The sequence below is a fragment of the Pocillopora verrucosa genome, chromosome 4 (assembly GCF_036669915.1).
Source record: "Pocillopora verrucosa isolate sample1 chromosome 4, ASM3666991v2, whole genome shotgun sequence".
Classification (NCBI taxonomy): Eukaryota; Metazoa; Cnidaria; class Anthozoa; order Scleractinia; family Pocilloporidae; genus Pocillopora; species Pocillopora verrucosa.
In genome coordinates this window covers 5,291,499-5,319,487 of record NC_089315.1, presented here as the reverse complement: position 1 = coordinate 5,319,487, position 27,989 = coordinate 5,291,499, and the positions used below count along the sequence as shown (strand labels likewise).

At 37.2% G+C, this 27,989-nt stretch overlaps 2 protein-coding genes across 3 annotated transcripts; both read right to left on the bottom strand.

The window, feature by feature from the left end:
• Positions 1–6,866: 6,866 nt before the first annotated feature.
• Positions 6,867–16,930, bottom strand: LOC131794697 (hemicentin-1). Of its 2 annotated transcripts, none has more exons than XM_066166029.1 (8): positions 16,648–16,930; positions 16,020–16,127; positions 12,600–12,806; positions 12,008–12,157; positions 11,155–11,472; positions 9,586–9,738; positions 8,348–8,518; positions 6,867–7,526 (listed from the first exon to the last, which is right to left on the bottom strand). In XM_066166029.1, exons 2-8 carry the CDS (start codon positions 16,081–16,083, stop codon positions 7,435–7,437), a joined length of 1,155 nt encoding a protein of 384 aa, XP_066022126.1. In that variant the 5' UTR covers positions 16,084–16,127; positions 16,648–16,930; the 3' UTR covers positions 6,867–7,434. The 2 variants fall into 2 exon arrangements, with proteins under 2 accessions (XP_066022126.1, XP_066022125.1); XM_066166028.1 differs by having other exon boundaries at positions 16,020–16,122.
• Positions 16,931–20,937: 4,007 nt separating this feature from the next.
• On the bottom strand, positions 20,938–27,671 carry LOC136280168 (hemicentin-1-like). Its single transcript, XM_066164897.1, has 7 exons — positions 27,549–27,671; positions 25,272–25,481; positions 24,815–24,970; positions 24,153–24,458; positions 23,591–23,740; positions 22,899–23,078; positions 20,938–21,274 (listed from the first exon to the last, which is right to left on the bottom strand). Exons 1-7 carry the CDS (start codon positions 27,637–27,639, stop codon positions 21,183–21,185), a joined length of 1,185 nt encoding a protein of 394 aa, XP_066020994.1. The 5' UTR covers positions 27,640–27,671; the 3' UTR covers positions 20,938–21,182.
• Between the last annotated feature and the right edge of the window lie 318 nt (positions 27,672–27,989).

Genomic DNA, 27,989 nt, shown 5'->3' with positions numbered 1-27,989 from the left:
GAGGCCTTGCCGGTAATACCCAGGGTTAACCACATAACACAAACAAACAAACGAGTATAGGATCGGGAAATTTAAAAGTCTTCATTGAGTAAAGGTAACAGCATGGTTTCGAGTGCAATTTGGTGTTAATGAGCGCGAGTAAATTTTAAAAGGCAGTTTAAAGTGCCTATCGACACCAAATTGCACGAGGAATCGTATTGTTACTTGTTAATAATTTGCATGAAAAACGCATTAAAGAAAGTCAAGACGGACGAAATTTTGGCGGCGCGCACTATTTGTAATTTGCACTCGTGTTACAACTTTGCACTCGTGTTAAGTAAAAATGCGCTTCGAGCCAATCAGATGCGCGTAACTTTTTCAGGTATGTTACTAGTTTTGTAACAAGAATACTCAGAGAATTGAAGCAGATAAATCTGCCATGGTAAACGAAAGTTGTTTCCATTTGATATTTTTAGTAGGATCTAAAGAAATTTAGAAGTCTTCCTTATATTTTTTATTAATAATGAATTGGTTTTCAATTAATTCGTGGAAACACTAAGTTATTAATACAACTTCTTGGAAATCAACGACCAACAATTCATTTTGATATTCTTTGTAATTCTTGTTTATTCTTTCAGTGAACGTTTGATGCAAACTCAGTAGGTAATGGAGTCTTATTTAACCGTTTAACTCCCAAGATCTCACCGGTAATTCTTCTAACTGTCTGCCATACAGTTCTTGTGATGTTAGTTTGGAGAAATTGGTGTTGGATCAACTTATAATCCCCTAACTTATATTTTTCTTCATTCTCGTCACTTTTCTCCTTGATATTGTATTGATATTGTAAGGAGAAATTCTGTCTTGGTCACTCATAGGAGTTAAAGGGTTAAACATTGCCTTGCCAACAGAAACTATATCAAATCGAAAAATACAACTGAAAAAGGTACTACTGAAAATTTTCGACCATTTGCCTGGAGGCATGTCTGTATTGTCATGGTTATCGTTTCACGCAATCGTAAAGCACACCACAGCTACTTAACAGCTATTGTTAATGAAAAAAAATTACGATGATTCTCACAAAATTACTTGTACTGAACTCTCAGCGGCAGGCAAATTTTGGTGCACCCACTCAAATCCATGGAGCACTTTTTTTCATTCACTCAATACCAATTGCCATCAGCTCTTGTGATACGACTCTTTAGCAGTCTTCCGTCTATCCAAGCATAGGTATTCACAATCCCCATGACTTTTGCAGCTCCGATTCGCTGTCTCTCAGGCGTCTTTTCTCGGTTCTTTTCAGTATTTGCGAGCCTCTCAAGCATTTCAATGATTTGCTCCTTGCTTAACGACCTTTCATTCGCCTCATTAGCTTTTTTCGTGTCGGCTGGTTTTGGCGCACTAAGTCTTGCAACAACAGCGTCCAGTTCATCTCTTGGCATGCTCGCTGTTTGTTTATATTCTGGGTATTTTATGTAACTTGTCCTGTTCCAAGACATTGCGGTTATAAATGAACCTTCCACCTGCAAAACGCTCAAGGTTAAGATCTCATTTCTTGGCGACAAAGCTTGTCGCTTGCTGGGCTCAGTAAGGCAAATACGTAAGCAAGGCCTAAGCCTTTTCAAGTGAAATAAGTCCAATTGTTCACCACTTACAATAACATTGATATTCTTGAAAAACGCAGCGGGCCAATGACGACAGAATTTAGAGGATTAGTGCTCAACCAATGTTTTGTTAATTTAATAACAGAAAAAATAAGTTATTTTCTTTGTGCACGTAATGGAAAATAAAAGCTTCTATATACAGGTCACAAGACTTTTAATTAAAATCATTCAAGTGAAGAGCACCAAAATATGAAACAAACAGAAAGAATAGTTCTATGTTGACTTTATCTATTTATTCGCTAAGGGCCTAGTCGTCAATTTCAATTCACTGTTTATCAAAATATACTTAAATTTTAAAGTTTCATGGCAGATGGCATGCACATCAGTGCAGCAAATCCTTCTAATACTTTGATCAAATCCATTATTTCCCTTAAAACATATTCTACGTCACGGTACTGGTTAATTCAAAAACAATATATAAAGACAATAACTTTATCAGTTATACTGCGTAGAATAACATCTGACTATGATCCACGTAATGCGCTTCTACATAACCCTAAGGCCCAGTTCAGAAGCTGTACTTTAGATTGGCTCAGTCAATTAATCCTGCCTGGTTCAGCCGGGAAGAACGGCTGTTGGCCGACTTTGATTCAGACGCCATACGTCAATTGAGCCGAGCCAAATGCATAATTATTTTAGTGTATTTTTCATGTTTTTTTTTTACCCGAGAGCATGCGCAAAGAAGTGGTTTACAGGAGAAAAATGACGGCTTGGCGGGCCATACTAGACGATGGTGACATGTGTTGTTCGTGTTGGGGCACAACCAAATATACTTGCTTGAAATGTAGCATCCCAATTTGCAATAACTGTTCAATTTTTGAAGAAGACGAAGATTACCATGGATGGGTCGTTGGTAAAAGCGTCGCCATTACGACGGTTTGCTTTCATCTTCTTCTTCTTTTTCTTTTTGCACTGTTTTCCAGCAAAAGAAAAGCTTTTGCTCGCAGATTGCTGCCGGAATCCATGACGTCCGCCACTTTTACAATTGTATGCTAAACCAATGATCAAATATTAATTTTCTTCGATTAATTAATTTCGGCCGAATATAGTTCGGTGTTTGAATCAATTCATCTAGAATTAACTAATTTTGGTCCGCCTATCGTTGAATTCAATTCGGCGCAGCTGAGGTACGGCGTCTGAACCGGGCCTAAAACAAAGATGTCGGCTTCAAATAATTATTTCTGCTAAGCTGCTGGAGTGAGTTCCGAAAGTCCCAGTCATTTCGAATTCTGTGCTGCAAACTAACAGTAAGTTTCCGAAAGAAATTATCCTGGTATTGTGGCGCTTGCGAACTTCTGAACAAAGAAAATGACATTTTTACCACTCTTGAGGTCGTCACGAAATTGGCTTCTATCTTGCGCATTGCCACAAATAATACTTAAGTTGTGCCAATTGGTTATAATAATGATAAATGATGTAACACAAAGAGATCTAATTTCTACTATGAAAGAAAAGGATTCTACGAAAATTGTATCTGTAAATTTTAACTTTAACTTTGGTATAGCTAAGAGGTTCCACTCCGAAATATTCCCCAACTTTGTAATAGGTGTCTCGAGCAGGAGGTGGGTGCGTGTTTAGCAGCGAGAATCTCGCTTAGATTCTTTCATTCCCTTTCATTTTTGGTTAAAGATAGAAAAGGAAACTATTCTTATATTAATGTTTCAGGGCTTTGTTAATATCCTTTGAAAGCACCACGCCTTCTGCGCTAAGACTCAAGCGATTTCAAGAAAAAACTTGCTCAGTACAGTTCCCGATTGCTCTTTCCGATGTAGAGTTTCTGTTCGCTACAAAGAAAATATTATGTACCGGACGTTGCAGCAAAGCCCTATGTCTCACATGAAGCGATTAACTTTCTAAGGTAATTTCTGTTGATTTTTTTTTCCGAAAAAAGAATAAATGACATCATTGTCTATGGCTTTAGGCGGGCTGTTGTGGTTCCGCTGTAATTTAATCTGTTTTTAGGTTTACTGAAATATAAACTAACGAGAAGACCAAGGGAAAAGGAAGGCAGCTTTCAAGTTTTTGTTGTTTCTTGTCGCTTTATTTCGCGTCACTCTGCCGAAATGTCTGACTTCGTTGCTAGAAACTAACGATGATTCTACAGAGATAAAAGCAGCACGACAGAGACAGCCAAGATGAGGAATACGTCATGCAAGACCACAGGTATCGTCCCAGCCATCTGATCAAAATCACCTTGGAAAAAAAGGTAAATGGTTAAAATGGAGGAACATAAAATTAAATTAAAAGAGAGAATAACAGACAATGCATGTAACGAATTATATTCCTCTGTCTCTAAAAAAATTGGAAACTAGCTAGCGGGAGGGGAGAAACCCTCTGGCAAGTAATTTAAGACTCGCCATTAAGAAAATAGGAAGCTGACAGCAACCCAGAAAATTAGGGACTGCTGTAAAAGGCTATGATCAAACCAATATTGCGTCTAGTGAACTGCGCATATTCAGAAATCACCCTTACATCAAATTCGGTTTTGTTTAGAAATAATAAAATTTATAGTCTCTTGGTTTTGTTTAAGACACAATAAGGAAAGTTTTTTACCCTTAACGCTCATAATGAACCTATATTCAACTAGTTAAAATTCTTAATCTATACAACAAATATCTATTTCAAATAGGAAAGATTATGTTTTCGTTCAAGACAGGCCGTCTTCCTGATTCTATAAAATGTTATTATTGTTGTCGAGTAGCATTCATTTCTATTACACCAGGCGATGCAATTCCTATTACATACTCCTTCGTAGAACAAATGTTAGACAACTTGTGTTATGTTCCCAAGGTCCTAAATTTTTCAATATAGAAATCCAAAATGCTGGGGCCCTTTCCCTCTTAAGTCTAAATTGCGAATATTTCTCCTAAGTTGTCTCCCTTCGATCTTCCTTTTCTCTTACTTTTCTCAAGCTGCTTGAGAATATTTTTGTTTCCGTGTCTGCTATTGTTGTTGTTTCGTGTAAGTGTATGTTCTTTCCTTTTTAACCTAGAATATTTTGTACCTAAATTACTTCGTATAACTGTCATCTTACTTTATAAAATAACAGGAGCGTGTAACTTACTTAAGCCTCTTGGTTTCTCTACGGGTTTCCTCGCCACGTGTTGAATTTTCAGTCACATTATATCCATTTATATGAAGTTCCCTTTATTTATACGCTGTATTAAAATTGCAAAATGGCAAAATAAACAAATAAACACTAAAAAATAGACAAAGGAACCGGTCTTTATTTATTGCCTGGGAGGGTAGCCCAATTGAGATCAATATGATACGTTTCGATATACGCAAAGGACTGGCCATACGTAAGTATTGGCAAGCTGCTAATACTTATACAATACGCTTATGTACTTTACTTACCGAGAATTACAATGTTAGCTGAGACACTGTAGCTCCTGGAGTGCAAAGTATTCGGACCCATGCGAACACCCATGCATCTGAATGTAACTAACATCAGGAATGGGCAATGGGTAATGTGCAATGGGTGACCGGTAACCGGTAACCGGGAACGGGAGTGCTGCACCGAAAGTGCAGGAGCAGAACCGGGAGTACTGCACCCAAAGCTGCAGCAGTAATCCACATAACGATTTAAAATGGTGTATAATAACACGAAAAAAGGGTCCGCACTAGATTAGGCGAGCGGCGCGCTCGGTCGTCGGAGCAACATCATGGACGATAAATAAAGTTTTCATTTAAGGGGTGTTTACCTGTTCTTTGACACAGGAACTCATAAACTCTTCTGATGAAAGATACTGAGATGAATAATTAAGTTCTTCGAAAAGTATTAAACGTTGCATTTATAGGGACTTTCAATTCGGACAAAGAGAGCAAGTGAAGAGGAAAGAGGAAGGTTGAACGGCGTGATCATTATCTCTTGACATTTCTCGGCTCCGAAGACGTAAAACGAGTAAGCTCTCAGAACCAAGATAGAGGGCACAGTTTTTCTCAGTGCGGACCGCCCTAAGCTGGTGAATAACATTTTCAAGTATGATTTCAATTCTGTTAGTAATTTTATTATAATTTTTTTGTTGTCAATCTTGTTTTTGTTTCGCTCTACCTTGGCCGTAAGAATAAGAAATTTAAGGTAGAAAGTCATTTTGTAAAGCGTAAACATCGCGAAGGTATCTACTTAGTATACGAACTCCGCTCTGCGTAGTTTAGCGTGATTCGTTAGTTAGTGTAAAAGCATGACGATTCATACCAATGCCGTCCAGGAATGCTATTGACTTGCAAACAGTGTAATAAAAATGTTAATGAATGGTTTTACGCACTATATTGATTATGTATTGTCTCTATTGACTCTCAAGATGGTGTAAATGACTTGAATCTTAGCGCAAATGAAAGTATATTTTTCTCTTTTGTTTGACGAATGACGCCTAAGAATGCCTAAAATTGTTATTGAATGCTGATTAAAATTCAAAAATCGTTAATGAATCTGATTTACGTGCAAATGATGGTTTTTTGTCTCTTAGGATTGTATTTCCACGCAGTTGTTCGCCCCTTGACGCAAATGAATGCGTACTTTCTCGAAATGAACAGCAAAAGGTGTACAAAGATGAGGAATATTTAGAGTGGAATTAACTATACCAAAGTTGTAGTTAAAATTCACAGATACAATTTTCGTAGAAAACTTTCGTGTTTAATGTACTTTCAGAGTAAAAAATAGCTCTCTTTGTGTTACATCATTTCTCATAATTTAACTTATTGGCACAACCAAGGTATTATTTGTTGTTTGCTATGCGCAAACATAAGAGAGAATATAATATTGAAGGCTGTAGGCAATAAATGATAAAAGAGTTTTCATTCCTTGAAGACTGCTACATATCGGCAGAATAAACAGAAAATTCGGAAAAGAAGGGGCGTACCCAAGGTATCGCCCCTAAAAGAGCTACGTGCAAGCCGTAGAAGTTATCTGATTAAAAATTCAGTGCGGAAGATGAAAAGTACTACATGTTTATACCTTAAGTCACCCCTAAGAAAAAGAGGTGTCGAACGTGCTAAATTCAAATTTAAAAACTGTTCTCCGGATCGAGGATTCGACATGGATTTAGCCTAAAAACGAGAGTGTTAAATGGATGAAAGTATAAAGAAGGGTTACTTCCAGGAAATTTCTGCACGGGATCAATTTTTATAAGGTAGACTCATTTTCTTAGTAATTAATCATCTTTAGCAACATAATGGAAAATAATTAATATACTGATATCTAGCCGCAAACCGCAGTTTATGCAAAAACATCTGTCTCCATGTTAAATTCACGATTATAATAACCTAAAAAGGTGACCAAACTCTACCTGTAAGGTAAGACCGCCAAAAAGAATATGAATTGATCAACTGGCCTATTACAATGTTTACTGAATGGCTTATGCTGATATTATTTCCATTTATTTGCACGTTCAAATAAGTCAAAAATCACCCATAATGAAAATTCTTGTTAGATGCCAATTTTGTCTTTTAACTTTAATATATAGATTTAGCCAAGCCTGAAAGCGGAACTCGCATTTTTTTTTCCGCACGTCTCAAGGACACAACGCCTTGCCCCGGCCAGGACTAGAGTCCGGGTCGTCCGACTCGGAGCCCAGTGCACTGACCACTGGACAAAGCTGTGGCGTTGACGTGCCCGCGGTACAGTTGACCACGCATGTTAAAAGTAGCACCTTGTACGGTCGTACGGTCGTACATCTTAATTTTTTCGGCTTGATGGGTTACTACTATTTTTATAATTATGGAGCTATGCTCTGCGAGCTCCGCTATAAACTAATTCGATGGTAGTGGAACTGGCTAACAATTAACTATGATTCTACAATAAAAGTAGCACGACTGAGACAGCCAAGATGAGAAACACGTCATGCAAGACCACAAGTGTCGTCCCAGCAATCTGATCAAAATCACCTTGGGAAAAAAGGCAAATGGTTAAAATGGAACAATAAAGAATTAAATGAAAAGAAAAGATAAAAAAATAATACACGAGACAAATTATATTCATCTGTCTCTAGGCAGTTTTAAGGCGAGTCATTGTAGCCTGAGACTTAGAGTGAGATAGAGTGAGATTTTGTAGAAAATCGCTTGCGAGAATGATCGTAACTTGCTTGCTAAAAAAAAGGAAACTATTTAGCGAGTAATTAAAAACTCGCCAGCGATAAAATAGGAAGCTGACAGTAGCTCAGAAAACTAAGGACTGTTGTAGAAGACTTTATGATCAAACCGATACTGCATCTAGTGAACCACATATATTCCGAAATCAGCCTTACATCAAATTTGGTTTTGTTTAGAAATTGTAAAATTTATAAGCTCTTGGTTTTGTTTAAGACCCAGTTAGGACAGTTCTTCACAGGTGTACACGGTCTCAACTTCTGTTCGAGATGGCGAGATTTTGTACGTCTGTTGGATCCCATTTACGATCAATAGCATTCGACATCGTTGGATTAAGTCACAAACGCAGCTCTTTTGCCCTAGATGGGAAACCCCTTTTTTAGCTGTTATAATCCACCTTTGATTTTGTTTTTGTTTTTATGTTTTCACCGAGTTCACCTCTTCATGCAGCCTTAACGTCAGTGTAGTCAAGGAGACCTAAGGACCAGATTATATCAAGAGGTACCTTTAACGCTCATGATGAACCTATATTCAAGCAGTTAAAAATTCTCAATTTATACAGGGAAGATTATGTTTTCGTTCAAGATAGGCCGTCTTCCTAATGTTATGTACAGCCTCACCTCTGACACGAAGAATAAATCGCTGGCACTTATCTTCTACATTTTCGGAGCAGTTTGAAGGAAGACAACAGTAATAAAATCCACGGTCGCTATACTCCAGTTCAGATATGGTCAGAATATAAGGGTCATACATGCTGGCTTGATCGATCTTGTAGTGTCCGCCTGATCCATCTATCGAGAAAGGTAGAACAAGAAAGAGTTAATACGTGAAGAACAGATCATTTGCCTATTTGGTCATTAAAAGACCACAAAAATTAATTAACTAACACCTATTTGCCGAAGTGAAGTTAGCTGGTAGTTGATATTCACCAAGCTGCAAAGTGGCGAAGTTAATATCCAATATCCAGGCTAATATTGCTTTATTATCGACTAAAACAGTGCTCAAGACAATATAGCACAGAAAGATGACCTAAACTTCGAATTTAAGAGATCCTCGCAGCTAAGAACACTACTGAACTAGTAGTTGAAAATAGGACCTGAATAAAATTCAGGCCCGTACGGGATTCTAACCCATGACCTCTGCGATACCGGTGCAGCGCTCTACCAACTGAGCTCACAAGCTAACTGGGAGCTGGTCAATATGTTGGGTCCAAATAAACCATCAAAGTGATGAATAATGATTTTATATATGTGAAATGCATATATTTGCACTACGGTGAAGAAACAAATTTAAGAGATCCTCGCAGCTAAGAACACTACTGAATTAGTAGTTGAAAACATATACGACCTGAAAAAAATCAAGCCCGTACGGGATCTATATGATATATGGAATTCATATATTTGCACTGCGGTGAAGAAACGAATTTAAAAGATCCTCGCAACTTATTTATTCCTGTAACAATTACAATATTTTTGGAAAAAATTCCATGCAAGTTGCTCAGGAGGAATAACAAATGATATTCTGAGTTTGAGTAGCCAATCAGAACACCACTTCACTGATATTAACTGTTTCAGTATATGTTACTAATTGACAGTATAATTGCTCTGATGATTATAGAGATGTGCATGCTCTGATTGGTTGAGAATTGCTCACATCTTGCGACAATCAGCTCACTTTTTGTCAATGTTTCCAAGGAAGTGTTAAAAAGCAATAGAATACTTTTTGAGCGGATTATTCCATCACATTCTCTTGCCCTTTGGCAAATTATTGTTAAATAAGGGCAGTTGATGATTAATCAAGGAAAACGTCACTTTTTTAGGGGCCCTGAATAAAAGGAGTATCATTCTACAAAACTTACTTATACAAGCCTCAACAGTTTCTTCATTCTTCTTCTTCACTTTCCATTCCACCTCTAAAGGATATCCTTTTGCAGCACACTCAAATGATACATCGTCTCCTTTGAATGCCACCTTTTCAATGTCTTCCTTTGGCTTTGCAAGCCTGGGAGCAACTAGAATATTTCACACAGGCAATGACCCAGTAAAACACTTGAAGTGTGCAAATACATAAATAAATGCAATCTTTGAATTATGATACAACATGCACTTTGTACTGTACATGTATGTTAACCACTCTCTTTGCCCACTAAAAAAAAGAGAGAAAAGATTTGCCACTCCTCAATAAGAATACAAGAATATTGTAGCTTGGGTCATTGAAATCTCACCTGGAAACTATGCGCAGCGACCTAAAAATTCTCTGATCTCTGAAACTGAATTAACTCTCTCTCATGCACCACAGAAAAATGTCAAAAATGACAAAATACCTCCCTTACAGTATGTACTTGAAAGAGTACATAACCTTCAAGAAAGATGTTTTTTTAATCTTGTCACAAGCGTTCAACAAGGAAAAATCCTAAGTTAACTAGGTTTGTCAACATCAACTTATCAGCTTAAGTGCTTTTTTTCACTCACATATATCAACAAATTCTCTCAACTAGCTAATGGGGACAAGTAAGACAGAAAAATAAGAGATTTACATTACTGATCAGATTGTGGCATTTCCAGGAATATGAAACTGTGTGTTCATCCTTTGGTATTACAATTTTTTTATATGGTATGGCTTTTGGTGGTCAGAATGTTGCAAGAGTGAATGAATGCCAGCCAGCTTGTCAGCAAAAGTAGACAATATTGAAAAAACAACAACAACAACAACATCGGCCCAACTTTTGTTTGCAGCTTTTACTTTCAAGATCAAGCTACAGTTTATACACTCAGGTATTGAAACTGAAAACAATGGAGATAAAAACAAAAGAAAAAGAAAGGTCTGGTTTTTGAGTTGAAATTTACCCTTCTACACTGTAGTCTTTCTATTCAAATTTTAAAATTTGGCTTTGGGCCCCTTTGAGTTACCTGGACTTTTGAATGATGGGCCCTGTAGGTTCTTAAATTGGCTGATTCTCTGTGATCCCAAGATATCATTGGTAATTCTCCTGACTGTCTGCCACACAATTCTTATGATGTAAATATGGAGAATTTAGTATTGGATCAACTGATAACCCCCCAATTGATAGTTACCTTCAATCACATCACTTGTCTGCCCGCAAGTGACCAAGACAGCCTTTCTTATTGCATAATCAATAAAGTATGAGGCAGACAGGTAATGAGAATACAGAAATATTTCAGTTAGGGGATTTTAGTTGATAAAATATCAAATTAACTGAAATAATACTATAAAAAATTAATTACAGACAGTGATGAGAATTACTAATGAGATCTTGGGAGTGAAAGGGTTTTATTGACTGGACTTTTGAGCAGTGTGCCCAAGGTTCTTAAGTACCCCTACATAATGAACAACCACTGTAGCTTTTTAAAGAGAATTTCTTCAAACAAAAAACGTTTCTATCAGCACAATTGTGTATTGTACTTACTCTTTATTACTGTTGTATCTTCAACAATGTACTCCTTGATGCGCCTTAACTTTACTACCAAACGACATGTGTATTTTCCCCCATCTTGGACACCAACATTTGTAAGATTCAGTGGGCCTAAAAAATCCAGTGGATCCTTTGCATCTGGATCTGGATGCCGCACACTCTCCAACAACCTCCCATCCTTATACCAGGAAATCCTCTTCAGTGGGGTGCTGTATTCATTTCCTCTTTCAGTGAGGTTGCAGAAGATTAGGATGTTATCACCATGATTAAGTACATTGGAGTCTGGGACATACACTGTTGGGATTTCACTTCCTGAAATGCAAAAATGTGTAAACCATTAAGCAAGGTTTATTAGCCATCTTGTTTATAGTGCTCAAGTAACAGGGTGGGTGGATTTTTCTGTTTATTAGTAATACATTTTTTTCTCTGTTGGAGTGGAGATGGTTTATAGAGGTACTTTGCTACTGTACCTGTGAATCGTTATGTAAAAATAGCTACTTTACAATTTCAGATGGGGGCATAAATCTTGATGATCATTAACCACTTACACTACATGTATGCTGGAAGTTCACAGACTTTGAGCTATTGTAAGTAGCCACACTGTTACTGCCCATCCTATTCAAAAAGCAAAAAGCAGTCATGCTACTTCCCCTTCAATAATTTGCCAGTCTTTGGAAGAGTTACCCCCCCCCCTTCCTAGTATTCCCCTCATTTCCTGACAGTTTATCATTACAACTCATCATTAAAACTCCTTGACTGAAAGGATAAATAGACTAGACAAATACACTTATTTTTACTGTGAGACTACGAGGTAACAAAACTCCCTGTGAAATGTAAACAGACTTACTTGTAATAACACTGACACTAAAGCCATGCCTCTTTGCATTTACACTTTCATTCACTGCAAAAGCATGGCACTCATAGCGTCCAAGCTGACTGTCATCTTGAATTGTTATGTTCTTCCAAGTTATGGTGGTGTATAATTTTTTTATTCCACCTACAAAGAAAACACTTTACTTGTTAGCAGGGAGAGAAGGACATCACTGGCTTGGTCCAGGGCTGAGGGTAGCAATAAGGGCAGGGGAAGGGGGGTTCTGATTCAGTTTCAGGCACAAATTTAAGAAAAATTAATGCATCACATATATGAAAATGAAAACTTCAAATCTCTCTTTCTGTGTGAGAGGTTTCAGGAAAATCTTGAAGTTTTCACGAACTGAAAGAACACTCCTGTATATTTCAGGAGGCAAATCATGCCTCACCATTGTTGATAAATTCTCATATCACCCTCGCCTCAAACAGAATTCCACCGTTGTGACTTATAACACAATAAGCACAAAAGTTTAAGAATCCTGTTTTGGGAGTAAAGTTTGAGATTTAGAGGTTGTTGTTTTCTTTTTCAGGTGCTAGATGCATTAACTGTAATACAAATATGTACTCACCTACATATTCTGTTCTGTTTGAGAACAAGTACTTATCACCTGTTACTTCTCTATATTGACTAAAGTCATCTCTTCTATAAAACGTTATATGTTTTGGTTCTTGTTTACCAGTTGCATCAAATGCAATACAAGTAACATTGGCTGAGGTGTACTCAAGGGGGTAGATGTTCTCTGGAAAAGGTTGCACAATTCCAAATGGTTGTTCCCCTAAAAGAAAAAAAGGACAATTTTATATCCATTAAACCTCCGAAAATGCTCATATACAAATATCTAATATGTAAAGCACCTCCTCCTAAGAAAGAGATCCAAACTGACATTACTCAAAAGGTTGCAAGGATGCCAAAAAAACCAACTACATTTGAAAGATTGATGCACTTTTCTGCATGGGATGACAGATCTTAATTTGAAGCCGTAATGGATTTTTACTCATACCTTCCAAAGATGTAACACATAATGTGACTTAACCTATGCTGTCTCTCCTTGATATGTAAAGTATTAACCCTTCACCCCCTAACATCAGTATGCATATTCTCCACACTGTTCTACATACATTCACAGAGAGACTGACAAGGAGAATTTGTGTAACAGTCAAGAGCTGCTTTAGTTGGTGATCATTTCCTCTATTCTCATAACTTTCATGTTTGATTCACGGGTGAAATAGTAAGGAGAAATTAGACACTGGTCACTCTTAGGGGCTAAAGAGTTAAGCCAAAGTGCTTAGATCTGTCTTGGTAATTTACATTGATATATTACACATATTAGTATAGGTAATCACATGATTTCGAATGAAATTTGGAATAAATAAGCACAGGTCAATTTTTTCAAAGACTGACAAAATTGCACAAGCCCATAGGGCGAGTGCAATTTGTGGTAATATTTGAAAAAATTTACAAGTGCCTATTTATTCCAAATAGCATCAGAAAATCATGTGATTACATATTAATAATATACCTGAAAAAATACGAGATAGCTTATCAAAATAATGCAGAAGCAAAGCGCATGCATCAAGTGCAAAAATAATTTATTCAAACACTGCAAGTAACATTGTGTGTTCAGTCAAAACAACCGCGTATGATCAAAATATTAATATCAATGATATTTTCACATCTTTAAGGCACAAAAAAGTTCAAAGTCAGGCTTAACAGTTCAAGGAATTGTTCAGTCTGGTTTGTGACTTCTCCAGAAAAAGAAAAAGAACAATTTTCCTGGAAAACCTCTTGGAAATTGGGCAAGCATGGAAAGAGTGGATGGAGGACTTTGAAGAAGAAACATTGTATTTTGAAATTAAAGAAACAAGGGACCGCATGAGTGCCCTGAAGATTTATGGCAGCAAAGAAATCAAGAAACTTGCAACTTACCAGATACAGCGCTGGTGGACCGGGATGACGATTAAAAGAAGCTGAAAAGGAAACTAGACAAGGCAAGTGGGTAGAAAGAAGAAAATTGAGGAAACCACTGCGACCTCCCAGAAAACAAGAACACAAAGCACAGAAAGAGAAAAGCAAGAGTTGTGGTTACTGTGAAAAAACAGGAACACATTCTCCGGGCCGAAACTGCCCAACATACAGAAAACAGTGTTTAAAGTGTGGCAAGTACAATCATTATGCGTCATGTTGCAGAGTTGAAGCACCGCATCAAGAGGAGGTGAATGAGGGAACACAACCACCACAGATACTTTTAGACCTTGAAATTCCAGAAAAGGGAACTCAAATCAGTGTAGCACCCATACAACGGTCACTGCAGAGACATTAGCAGAACCACCCAATGCAGAGATACCACCAGAACTGGAAGTTGAACCAACACAAGGAGCAGAACATGACCAACCAGTGAACCAACCAGCAGTAACTAGACCCAGACGAGAAAAGCATGAGCCACCATACTTAAAGGATTAGGTGTTAACTTAATACGATATTAATGGACAGTTGATTTTAGTTTTGTTTGAACATTGTAAGAGTTCAGAGCTTTTGTTAGTTTGTGAGATAGAAAGATAGTCAGCTTCTTCAGGATGATCTTAATAATCTTAGCGCATGGGCTCGTAAGTGGCAGCTACGTTTCAACGCAGACAAATGCGAATCTATGCGAATCACGCATTTACGCGATAAGTCGGTAACTAATTATTTCTTAGAAAAGCCCCTGAAAGACGTGACTAATTTTAAAGATCTCGGTGTCACACTAACTAGAGATCTTTCATGGGGCCATCACATAAGTATCACTGTCAATAAAGCGAACAAAGTTTTAGGTTCCATTAAACGCTCAGTAGGCACCGCTAACACAAATGTTTTTTCTATGCTGTACATGTCTCTGGTACGGCCAATCTTGGAATATGCGGTACCTGTTTGGTGTCCTTACCTTGTTAAGGACATCCATGCCCTTGAAAATGTACAGCGAAGAGCCTCAAGACTCGCTTTAAATCAACGCAAAGGAGAAATGTCCTATGAAGACCGATGCAAACTGTTAAAATGGCCCACTCTCTCTGACCGTAGAACTTACTTATCTTTAGTCGAATGTTATAAGATAGTTTTTGGTTTTTATCATTTAAATTTTGAAGACTTCTTTGATATTGCCACGATTCGGTCTACGAGAGCAAATCATCAATACAAACTCTATATTAAACCAGCTAGACTTAATTGTTACAAAAATTCTTTTTTTATTAGGATTGTCAAATTATGGAACGAGTTACCGGGTGATATAGTGGAAGCTGACAGCTTTCAGCATTTTAAATCTAAACTTAAATCGTACTTAAATATTTGATTGTAATGATTTTGATTTATATTTTGTCTTTTCTTTTAAGGGAGTTTTTACACAGGGATAACCTCTTAACTTCCTTTTCTAGAAGTATTTTCTTTTTAGTTTTATTTGTATATAATAGTTATCATCTGCTTCTGGAATAAATAAAGTATGTATGTATGTATGTATGTATGTGAGGGATAGAGTATCTGTCCCTCCGCACGCGGTGCGAACCTACCATGTAATACATAATATTTCAGTAAAGTTGGTTCTAGTTGGTTCTAGTTGGCGGGTGTCTGTTGATGGCCTACAGCTATGAATTAAATTAAGTGTCACTCAGCTGCTTCAATGATATGAGATACATTTGTGAAGATGCTATAACATCTTACGCTTATAGACATTACAAAATCTGAAAGTAAACATCACTTCTTTCTTAGTGGTCGATCGAAGATTGTGATTGCACACTTAAGGTGTCGCCTTTTGCAAACATGATGCTCTCCTCTATAGCTTGAATAAATGTTTCTGCATTTTCTTTTAAAGATGTATTTCAGTTATCTTCTCAATTTGATAAGTCCAACTCGAAGTCTTACTCGAACTTCAACTCGAAGTTCAGCTTGAAATGTATTCGATCCAAACTCTTTGGTTTGAGATTCCATTTCTATAAACAGTGAATTAAAACAATAAATTACTTACATTGAGCCATTGCTGCCGCACATATGATGAGGAGTGGATGGAAAACTTTCTTTAGAACGTTCATATTGACCTCCTTTCACTGACGGGTCCAAGGCACCCACAACTAAGCTTAGAGACAAACGTGAATTATTCATGAGACGATGATCGGTATGTGGTAAAGGAATTTAATTTCGCTCTTAAGAGCGTTTGTCTGTAAAAATCAATCATATCGCGGCAAGGGTGGAAAATTCGATTTCTTTCTTATTTTAATGTTAGATAGGTTAGACTATAGCTAAAATCACTGGATACTTTTTTTGGCAAAATATCTTTTTATTTCAGAGAAAAATACAAATAACGAAATTCCGTTAAAATCGTCATTTTTAGCAGCAAATTATTGCACTAGTTTGAGGGCTTCGCGTGCAAAAACGAATCACTATCTCGTCTTTTAAACACTCAAATCTTCTTTTTCGATCTCGTAAGACCTCACAAAATGATTTTTGTAAACATTCTCTTCTTTGCGCTTAAAATAATTTAATTTCGAAAGCATGCATTTCTCTTCAGTAAAAATACTTCGTGAATAAAATTAATATGTTTCAACCCATATGAGGCCGAAAAATTTACATAGAAAGATATTTCCAAATGCTCTGACCTCATTTGCCGCAGAAGACCGATCCAGAGACCATTTTAGTGTGATTCTCTTGTCGTTCGTCGTATTTAGGTCTGTATAAGCGATAACGTCCAATGAAACCATCAACCCTGTCGAACACCATCTTGTTGTCAAACGTTCGACATCTTTCTTCACTGTGGCATCTTATTCAACGGTTCAGTTGACTGCGAGTATTGCTCAGTTTACAATGCACTAAAAAATTACATCTGACAGTCTCATTCAATGCTAAACTGAGTTGACTACAAACATGAACGCCCTTTGAGTATTTGGGTTGTCACGCAATACCGGTGACAAAGGAACTTTAGGGGGTAGGTGAAGGGCAAAACTCCATATAATTAAGCACTATCAGAATTGAACTCTTGGAACCTACAAAATATTTTATTCTGTAAACATTTTTGTAATAGTGTCAAAGACGAGATTGTGATTCGTTTTTGAATGCGAAGCCCTCAAACTTGTGCAATAATTTGTAGCTAAAAATGACGATTTTAACGGAATTGTTTTATTTGTATTTTTCTCTGAAATAAAAAGACATTTTGCCAAAAAAAGTATCTAGTGATTTTAGTTATAGTCTAGCCTATCTAATGTTAAAATAAGAGAGAAATCGAATTTTTCACCCTTGCCGCGAAATTTAGAATTTGCCTGATTTTTATAGACAAGCGCTCTTAAATGACATTTCTGACAGGCTGCTCAGCCATCACTGTTATTTTTCTAATTGCTTAGAAAAATACTTACCTTGAGCCATTGCTGCCGCACATGTAATGAGGAGTAGATGGAAAACTTTCTTTAGAACGTTCATATTGACCTCATTTCCTTGACGGACCTAATGCACCCACAGCTAAGCCTTGAGACATACGTGAATTATTTATTTATGAGACGATGATCGGTATGTTATGGGCGGCCGTCACCACCAAAAATACGAGGATGTCAAATAGATCAGCAAATACAAAGAAGGTTTAAGGATCAGCTGCAGGATAGCTAATAAAGGAATGGTATGGCCATATTATAGACGGTTTAGATTTCCTTCATGAAAGGCGTTTTCCCAACTTCAATGCCTCAATTAATTGTAATTTCCGTCCATTTACCCGCACGACAGATTACCCGCATGGGTCAATTTTTGCAATGACGAGAAAAAAATTTCAACGGATTAACCGCACTGGCAGATAACCCGCACCCTTAACAAAGAAACAAGCTTTGAAATTGACAAGGTAAGAAAGTAAGAGTACAAACAAGATAAAAGCTTTGTTAACGAGTTTTGTATGTTTTCGATTTGCATCGGCTTTCATCGAGAGCATTAAACTCTCTTATTATGACGAGCAATCTGCGCGAAATAAATGAGTTATTATACAGGTTTTTTTGAATAGTATCTTTAATGGATCTTATCATCTCTGTTTTTTTTCCTGCTTACAGTTTTAAAACCATACCGGAAGCTTTAAAAATTACCGTATTACCCGCACCTTCCTATAACCCGCACCAACAACTGTTTGTGGAAAAATTAACAGATTACCCGCGGGTAATCGGCCGGAAATTACGGTAAGCCGCCAAACCAGGAAAAATAGGCAAATCTCTTTCTTCTTCAAAAGATTCGTGTCTGCTATTCAAGGGTAGTTTCCTTTCTTTTATCCTGGAATGCAAAGTATTCGGTCCCATGCGAACACCCCTGCATCTAGATGTAACTAACATCAGGAATAGGCAATGGGTAATGTGCAATGGATAATGTGCAATGGGTTACCGGTAACCGGTAACCAGGAACGGGAGTGCTGCACCGAAAGTGCAGGAGCAGAACCGGGAGTGCTGCACCCAAAGCTGCAGCAGTAATCCACATAACGATCTAAAATGGTGGATGATAACACGAAGAAAGGGTCCGCACTAGATTAGGTGAGCGGTGCGCTTGGTCGTCGGAGCAATCATCATGGACGATAAATAAAGTTTTCATTTAAGGGGTTTTTACCTGTTCTTTGACACAGGAACTCGTGAACTCTTCTGATGAAAGATACTAAGATAAATAATTAAGTTCTTCGAAAACCATTAAACTTTGCATTTATAGGGACTTTCAATTCGGACAAAGAGAGCAAGTGAAGAGGAAAGAGTAAGGTTGAACGGCGTGATCATTGTCTCTTGACATTTCTCGGCTCCGAAGACATAAAATGAGTAAGCTCTCAGAACCAAGACAGAGGGCACAGTTTTACCCAATACGGACCGACGTAAGCTGGTGAATAACATTTTCATTTTTTTCTAAAACTTTACGAAATTCCTGCCAAAATAACCCGAATTATTTAGGGCTGTATAATTACGGCAAGATCCTCATTAAACTGAACAATCTTTGAGTGAGTAAAGAGTAGTTAAAACGGAGGTAGTATGAATTAAAGGTGATTTAAAAGGCTTCTAAACAAACTTTGAAACATTGTTTTCACAAGTTTCTGTGACAATTGATACCTGTCAATTTTTAGAGCTCGCAAGAAAAAAAAAGCTCATGTACACTTCTGAAAAAAATACCAACGGTACTGGTTTGGTAAACGAACTCAAGCTCAATAACTGTCACGACAATGTTTTCTTAAAACCATCAAATGATCTCACAGAGAGTATTATTCACTTCCATCGATGCTTAGTGTACAAAGAATACCTCTGTAAATTGCAAGGAAAGTAATTGTGAATAAATTCAAATGTATGCTTTGAAGTTGTGTGAGTTTGCTCGTTTGTTTGTTGCAGTGGGGCGTCTAAGTCTGGTCTTTTTCAACCAGGTAACTAAAGTCAAATGAGACACTTTAGCTAGACCCAAGGGAAATTTAATGAAGTTTTTTCTCGTTGAATTCATTTGGTTTATGTCGTTCAATTTTCGATACAAATGGCAAAATTGAACGGGTTGACTTGCAAGACTTACCGAAAGCGTATTTAAAGTAGGATGCGAATGCATCACATCGCTTTGGTCAGAAGAAATTTTCATTTCCAGCTGTTGTCAACACAGCCAGTAGTTATCGGCAATTGAAAAAATAAGCCGCTAAGATCTTGAGAGTGCAGGTGTTTAAAAGAGCCTGCCATTTTGAGGAAAGATCCGATGAAATTGTGAGGGAACATCATCTAAGCGTCTGAGGCCATTCTTTCATTCATATATCTCCGTCAATTAATTTTTTTCCAGTCATTCCTAGCCCACGTATTTTTTCGTGAAGATTGAAGATTGAAGTGATGAGGAGCTCTGCTGCACTTTCTCGCTGCCGCTATACATAAAACTTCTCACGGTGATTAGGGAAAATAAATGGCACTTGTCAACGAAGACATTTATAATCATCAGTTATAAGTCTCTTTGATCTAAGGAATGAAGGGGTTAAGAATGCAGGGAAAAACCAAACTGCGAAAGCAAATTTCCTTGCGTCTTATGCCCCATTCACACCAAAGCTTAAACATGTTTAAAAGTTGTTTTGTTAAACACAGTTTAATTTTTTTTTTCTTCATAGAAACTATTTAACCGAATATTTTTGACTTGAATGTAGCACATTGGAAATGCAAGTTAGCAAGTACTTGAATCCAATGGAAAATCAAGTTTTTCAGTTCTCTGTTTATAATTTTCATTCAATGAAAACCAGTTTAACAAAACATGTTTTGCTGGTGTGAATGGGGTATTAGCTTGTGCTTTTTAAGTTCGATCACGAGTCCCTTTATTCCTTCCTCCATTAACTCGGTTTTTCCTTCATTTGTTCATGCGTTTCGAAAGCCATTCTCTGTTTAGTTCGTCGAGTCGTTCAAGCGTCGGTTTGTCCGTCCATTCCTTTGTTTACTTATTTTAGTTCACCCATTTTTCATAGTTTGACCACTCGACTGGTACACTTTTCATTTTACTGACGGTAGCTAACTTGGAAAGCGTCTCTAAGCTCCTTTGATTTCGACGGGCTATTTTTGTGATCTATATTTTCGTCATCTACTTGAGCGGCAAGTCTACCTGACGCAGATTTATCGAGGAAGATAAACTATTTTGTCATTTACTGCCTACAGCCTTCAATATTATATTCTCTCCTATGTTTGCCCCCCCCCCCCATATGTTTGCGCATTGCAAACAACAAATAATACCTTACCCAATTAGTTGTAATGATGATAAATGATGTAACACAAAGAGAGCTGTTTTTTACTCTGAAAGTATAATAAACACGAAAGTATCCTACGAAATTGTATCTATGAATTTTAACTACAACTTTGGTATAGTTAAGAGGTTCCACTCTAAATATTCTTGATCTTTGTAATAGGTGTTTCGGGCAGGAGGTAGGTGCGTGTTTAGCAGCAAGACTCTCTCTAAGTAAGGTTCTCTCTTTCCCTTTCATTCTTGGTTAAAGATAAAAAAGGAAACAATTTTTAGTGTTTGATATCCTCTAAAAGCAACATGCCTTCTAGGCTGAGATTCAGCCGATTTCAATGGGAAAACTTGTTCAGTACTGTCTCTTACAAAATTTAACTGGATATAACTTAACGTTTGACGTCGTTGCTATAAACTAATTCAATGGTAGTGGACTGGCTAACAATTAACTATGATTCTACAATAAAAGTAGCACGACTGAGACAGCCAAGATGAGAAACACGTCATGCAAGACCACAGGTGTCGTCCCAGCAATCTGATCAAAATCACCTTGGAAAAAAAAGCAAATGGTTAAAATGGAAGAATAAAGAATTAAATTAAAAGAAAGGATAACAAACTATTCATGTGACAAACTATATTCCTCTCTCTCTTAGCATTTTTATGGCGAGCCGTTACAGCCTGAGAATGAGAGTGAGACAGAGTGAGACTTATAATAGAAAATCACTGGCGAGATTGATTTTCACTTGCTTGCCAAAAAAAAGGAAACTATTTAGCGAGAAAAAAGAAATCCGCTGGTGAGATATTAGAACTCGCCAGCTAGGAAATAGGAAGCTGACAGTAGCTCAGAAAACTAAGGACTGTTGTAGAAGGCTTTATGATAAAACCGATGCTGCATCTGGTAAACCGTATATATTCAGAAATCAGCCTTATATCAAATTCGGTTTTGCTTAGAAATTATAAAATCTATAGTCTCTCGGTTTTGTTTAAGACCCAGTTAGGTCAGTTCTTCACAAATGTACAAGGTCTCAACTTCTATTCGTGGGCTGCGTTAGTGACTTCTTTAAGTCACAAACGCAGCTCTTTTGCCCAAGACGGGAAACCCTTTTTTTCAACTGTTATACTATACTTTTTCAGCTGTTGTACTCGATTTTGTTTTTCTTTCTGTTTTTGTTTTCGCCGAATTTAACTCTGCATACAGCCTTAACGTCAGAGTAGTCAAAGAAACCTAAGGACTGGATTATATCAAGAAGTACCTTTAACGCTCATGATGAACCTTTATTCAAGCATTAAAATTCTCAATTTATACAACATACACCTATTTTAAATAGGAAAGATTATCTCTTCGTTCAAGATAGGCCGTCTTCCTGATGTTATGAAATATTATTTTCGTTGTCGAGTCGCATTCATTTCTATTACACCAGACAACGCAATTCCTTTTACATACTCCTTTACAGAACATATAAGAGACAATTTAAGTTGTGTTCCTAAGGTACTAAATTTTTCAATATAGAAATCCAAAGTGTTGGACCCCTTCCCTGTTAAGTTTAAATTACGAGCATTTCTCCCAAGTTGTCTCCCCTCTTTCTTTTTTTTTTCCTACTTTTCTCGAGCTTCTTGAGTATGTGTTTGTTTCAGTGCCTGCTATTGTTGTTGTTGTTTTCTGTGTCTGTGTGTTCTTTCCTTTTTAACCTAAAATATTTTGTACTTAAATTACGCCATGTAATTGACATCTCACTTTATAAAATAACAGGACCTTCTAGCAAGCTTAGGCCTCTACGAAGTTTCTCTACGGGTTTCCTCGCTGCATATTAAATTTTCAGTTATATTATATTCATGTATACGGAATTCCTTTAATTCATACTGCTGTATTACAATTACAAAGTTGCAAAATAAGCAAATAAGTAACAAGCAAATAAACCGGTCATCAGTTATTGCTTGTGAGGGGAGGACTTTTGGAAGTGAGCACATGGTTTTCAGGGGGTACGGAGGGAAGATCAGTCTACGCTAACAGAGTATAAAGAGGGAGACTGTTAACAATTGACAGCCAATGAGAAGGGATCATTACAATACTACAGAGTCTTGAGGGAGGAAAATTTTATTGCCACACAACCAAAATTCTCTGACCTCCCCCACCCCCCTTCCCCCGGGCAATAAATAATGACTCCCCCCCTACCTTCGGCTTCAACGAGGTCAAAGCGCTGACACTGATCTTCAGTGATGTTGTTAAAGCAGCCTGTTTGCAGACAGCAGTAATAAACTCCAAAGTGAACTTTGCTCATGTCCGTGATGGTCAAGTAATAGGGATCGTAAGGTCCGTTATGGGTGACATTGTAATGCTCGTCCGTCGAAGAATCTAAAAAATAACATTAAAGAGAGTTGTGAAGCTGATTGACCGAGCAACTTTTGGTTGACGGCCAATGGTTGGTAAGGAACTGACAAATTGACTGACTCGCCGGCGGACTTATTAGTAAGATGGTTGATCCTACTGAATCACAACGACCAACAGTGAACAAACAAACTGACCAACAAACTTACTGTTCTAGAAATGATCAATAATTTGACTGACTGAGTAACCGAGGGACCGGAAGACAGACAGACTGAATAATTGACTGACTGACTGACTGACTGATTGACTGAATAACTGACTGACTGACTAAATGATTAAGTGACTGACAAACTGACTGACTGACTGACTTAATGACTCACTGATTGACTGATTGACCGATTGACTGACTGACTGACAGACTGAACGACTGACTGACTCACTGATTGATTGATTGATTGATTAACTGAGTGACAGACATAATGTAAAACTGACGTAATTGAACGCTTAACTAAAAGCAATCATGTCCAGCTCAAACTTACTTATGCAAGATGTAACTGTTTCGTCGCGCTCATTCTTTAATTTCCATTCCACCTTCAGAGGGTATCCTCTGGCACTGCACTCCAAAGTTGCATTGACTCCCGGCTTTGCCTTGACTGTTTTTTTATCTTTATCTTTAAACAATGGTTCAACTAGAATAAAAGTAAATAGTGATAATAATGATGTAATGACGACGACGATAACGATGATGATCATTTTGATGATGATGATGAGAATAAGACGCATGTTTCTCCCAAAAATGTCAAAAAACATCGTTGGGTTTTCACTGACTGATTTGGAAACATTATTACATTTTTTGGACCGTTTTTCACCCTTACGCAGAGGGATCAAAATGTGCCAATAGATCAGTATTCTGAAGTTCCTAACGGACTTGTATTCAACAAATGTATCAATAAAGTTGAAAACCAATGAAAAACGAGATTGTCTGACGGTTAGCCCGATTGGGATCAATATGATATGTTTCCATCTACGCAAAGGACTGGCCATACATGAGTATTGGGAAGCTACCAATTCTCATACAATACTCTTATGTACTTTACTTACTGTGAATTACAATGTAATCTGAGACATTGTAGCTTTTGATGTGTCGTAACTTTACTTCCAACAGACAGGTATAGTTTCCACCATCTCTGACTCCAACATCTTCAAACTTAAGTGGAGCAATAAGAACCTTTTCAATTTCTGGATCTGGATTTCGTAAACTCACCAACAATTTTCCATCTTTATACCAAGAAATCCTCTTCAATGGAGTGCCATACTTGTTTCCTCTTTTGGTTAAGCTGCAGCTGAGTGTTAACTTATCGACGAAATTGGTATGTGGGACCACAACAGCTTTAGGGATTTCGTCTCCTAATATATAAGAAAATAGGCAACTTAAATAATTGGAAAAAAAAATTGTTGACAAAGTTATTCACAGGGCTCGGTCATAATAGTAATGAATGCATGGAATTCAACCTTAGGTCAAAATATGGTTAAGTTGAATTGCTGTCTCGTACCCAGACTTTCCTTTTCAGTTATTGTTCATTTCAAGAGTTACACGGTAGGACCTGGATAGGAGATTAGTTGAATTATTACCAAAATGTAATAAGTTTTTTAAGATAAGTTAACAGATGTGTCTACATGCACTTTGCAAGTAGAATGGATAGGCAAAGATCAATAAACTTGTCGAGTCCGTAAAACTGCACTTTATAGATGTAAAAGCTTACTTGTTATAACGCTGATACTAAAACCGTGTCTCTTCGGAGTTGATTCATTCTTGGCAAAAGCATGGCACTCGTAACTTTCAAAGTTTCCGTACTGACTGCCATCTTCAATTCCCACATTCGTGATTGTCATGGTGTTAAAAAGTTTAGGGTTTCCATCTAAAAAAATAAGGTGTTTGAGCTGTTAATGTTATCTGAAAAAAAAAAACTGTCTTTGCATGACAAATCCGCAATAACTCCTTCTTGTGCTTTGCATATCCACCAGTAAAAAAGTGGGCCGGGAAATGTTGCGTCGTAAGGTACTGCAATAACATAAATAAATAACGGGGACAATTTTCATAAGTTTTCTAAGGACGAAAAATTACGCCAAAGTAATAAGTGGAGAGAAGAATAAATGTATTGTAAACCAGAAAGAAGAAGATAAAAGGGAGAAACTCAAAGAAAACATGTGTGTACTCGCCTAAATATTCCGTTCGGTGTGAAAACGATAATTTTTCGCTCGGTTTCAACTTCGTATAGATATTTAAATCATCTCTCCTGAAAAACAAGATTTCCTCGGGTTCTCTTACTCCAGATGCATCAAAGGCAATGCAAGTAACACTGGCTGTAGTGTACTCCAAAGGGAAGATATTTTCAGGAAAAGGTTGCACAATTCCAAAAGTACCCTCGCCTGAAAAGAAAAGGAAGCATGAGTATTCAGGGAGATGCTTGCACATTTGGAGCCAAACCTGTTCCAAGGAAGGTCTTCACAGAATTATCGCAGCATCCCAAAATGCTCGACTAATGAAAAAAAGAATCTTTTACTTTGTAATTCCATTTTTAAAGATGTTTAACTCACCGAAAAAGATTTTCACGTTTAGGTCAAGTTCGTGCTCATTTGGCGCCTTTTGTTGCCATTGCGTACCATACTATAAACATTAATATGCCTTTGAAAGTTCTCTTCTCGTTAACATCAACCAATCTTTCTCTTTCACCATTTTATTTTTCGAGCACTCAACAGTAAACGAAACGATTAAGGACGAGGTCTGTGCATCCTAAGTGATGTTCATTTCATGGCAATACTTACTTTCCTGCAAAGATATTTCCATTAACTAAGCTTGGGTAAGGCTTTTATGTGTCTGAAGATTTAACAAAACTAGCGGGGATGCAACAAAACACTGAAGCGACTGTAGAATTCCTCAAAGCCATTGCCGGTTTTGGCCTTTTCATTCTAGGAATCTCAGCAATTTCAAACACAGGGAATTTACATTTATAGGTCGCTAATCTCTTTTTGACATCAAGGTGATAATTTCGCTGAAGCTTTTAGGAGTTTGAACATTTTTCGAGTAAGAGGAATCGGAGAGCTTAGGAAAGCAATCGGTTAAGAAATTATATTTATTTGCAATGAGCCTAGCTAGCGAAAATATGTCATTGCGAGTGAAGCTGACGTGATGTCTGTACCATTTGGCACTGTTTCAGGATAATAACGAATTAAGATGCTCGACTGCAAACACTTGTCATACTCCTAAATACGTCCCACACACAGTTATTTCTTCGACTGGCTAGACTACATATAAACAATTATCTTCTCTCACAAGAAGTTTGGTCCATTCGTATCTAGACGTATCAGAAGTTCTGTTTGCCCATATTTCATCTGTGTTTAATATCTTATTACGAGAACCTTTGTTCTGGTCATTCATTGGGTTGTAATCGCCACTGAGAATTACAAATATCAACTTATACATACCAAAAAAGTCCTAAAGTTATTTTAATATAGTTATCAAATAGTTGGGTCCTTTCAAGATACAGAAGAATCGATTGCATGCTTGTTTGTTATTAAGGACCACGGGAAAGAGAGTCTAAAGCCTATTCCATATGGAAAACAAACAGTTACACTGAGGCAACATTATAAGCCAATCTAGGATCCTCTAAAGACTTTTTTTTACAAATCGGCAAATCCTCTAAATCTGTTTAGTTTGTGTTACTTTTAAATCCGCAGACCCCTTTAAATTTTCACTCGTCTATCTGAAGAAGAACAAGGTAATTTAATATTATCATCTGAGTTGTTAACGCAAATTGGCGACGGTAAAGAGTTTAAAAGGTGACATTTCGAGCGTTATGTTAGTCCTTTGTCAGAATAATCGCTCTGACGAAGGCTAACGCTCGAAACGTCAGCTTCAAACTCTTTACGGTGGCCAATTTACGCTATAACCTAAGTTGATAATACTAAATTACCCTCGTGTTATACTCTCCCACCGACGCAACACCACAGTTTCTCAGGAAACTTACCCCCTTTATCTATTTGAAGAAGAACTCTAGGATTGCTGCGGTTTCGTTTCTTACCAATATTTAGAGCTCAAATGAAAGATGTCGGCTTGTACCACTTATATATATACATATCGTTGGTTATTCCAAACACCAAATTGACCAAATACTTTTAAATCAATGATTCTAGCGTATTTTACCCCGGGCGACTTAGTTCATGGTTTATTCAGGAGCCCGAATGACCCCCTGAATTTCCTCTTGTCGCTGATTTTAAATCAGAAAGTTTGTTATCTAAGCAAGTGATTTGCGTTTAGTTATTTGCGTAAATTTCCATCCTTTTTTTGAAAGCAATCTAGAGTCAAACTTCAACTGTTTTGTGAGTAAAAAAAATGGAGAGGTATGCAATACACAACTGAAGTGCATTGAACTGATTTCCATCCATGCTGACTTAAAATTGCATTAACCAACTCATAATTATCACAATTAGCCGTACCTTTAGCCATTACTACTGCACAAATAGTGCCGAGAAAGAGAAGAAAAACTTTCGTTAATAAGGCCATCATGATATTGATTCCCCACTGCATCTCGCTTGTCTTCTCGCTATGATAATGACACGTCTGGCGATCTTCTCGTTCATCAAATGATACTGATATTCCTGCTATGACATCATTTATAGTCTGTCTAAACTTAGTGGGCAGGAGCGGTATGGAAAGTGGACATTAATCCTTTTTTCCCCTTTTTATCTTTGTTTTTCTTCCTTTCTTGGTAAGCTAGATGATCACTAACAAAGCATGCAGTTGCTTTTTTTATGATGCCAATTAAAGGCAGGCCACAATCCACTCAGACACATAAACACATAACCATGGTATCACTTCGGTTTTTCAGACATTCCAACAACAACCATACTGTTGCTATTCGACGCTTATAATTGTGT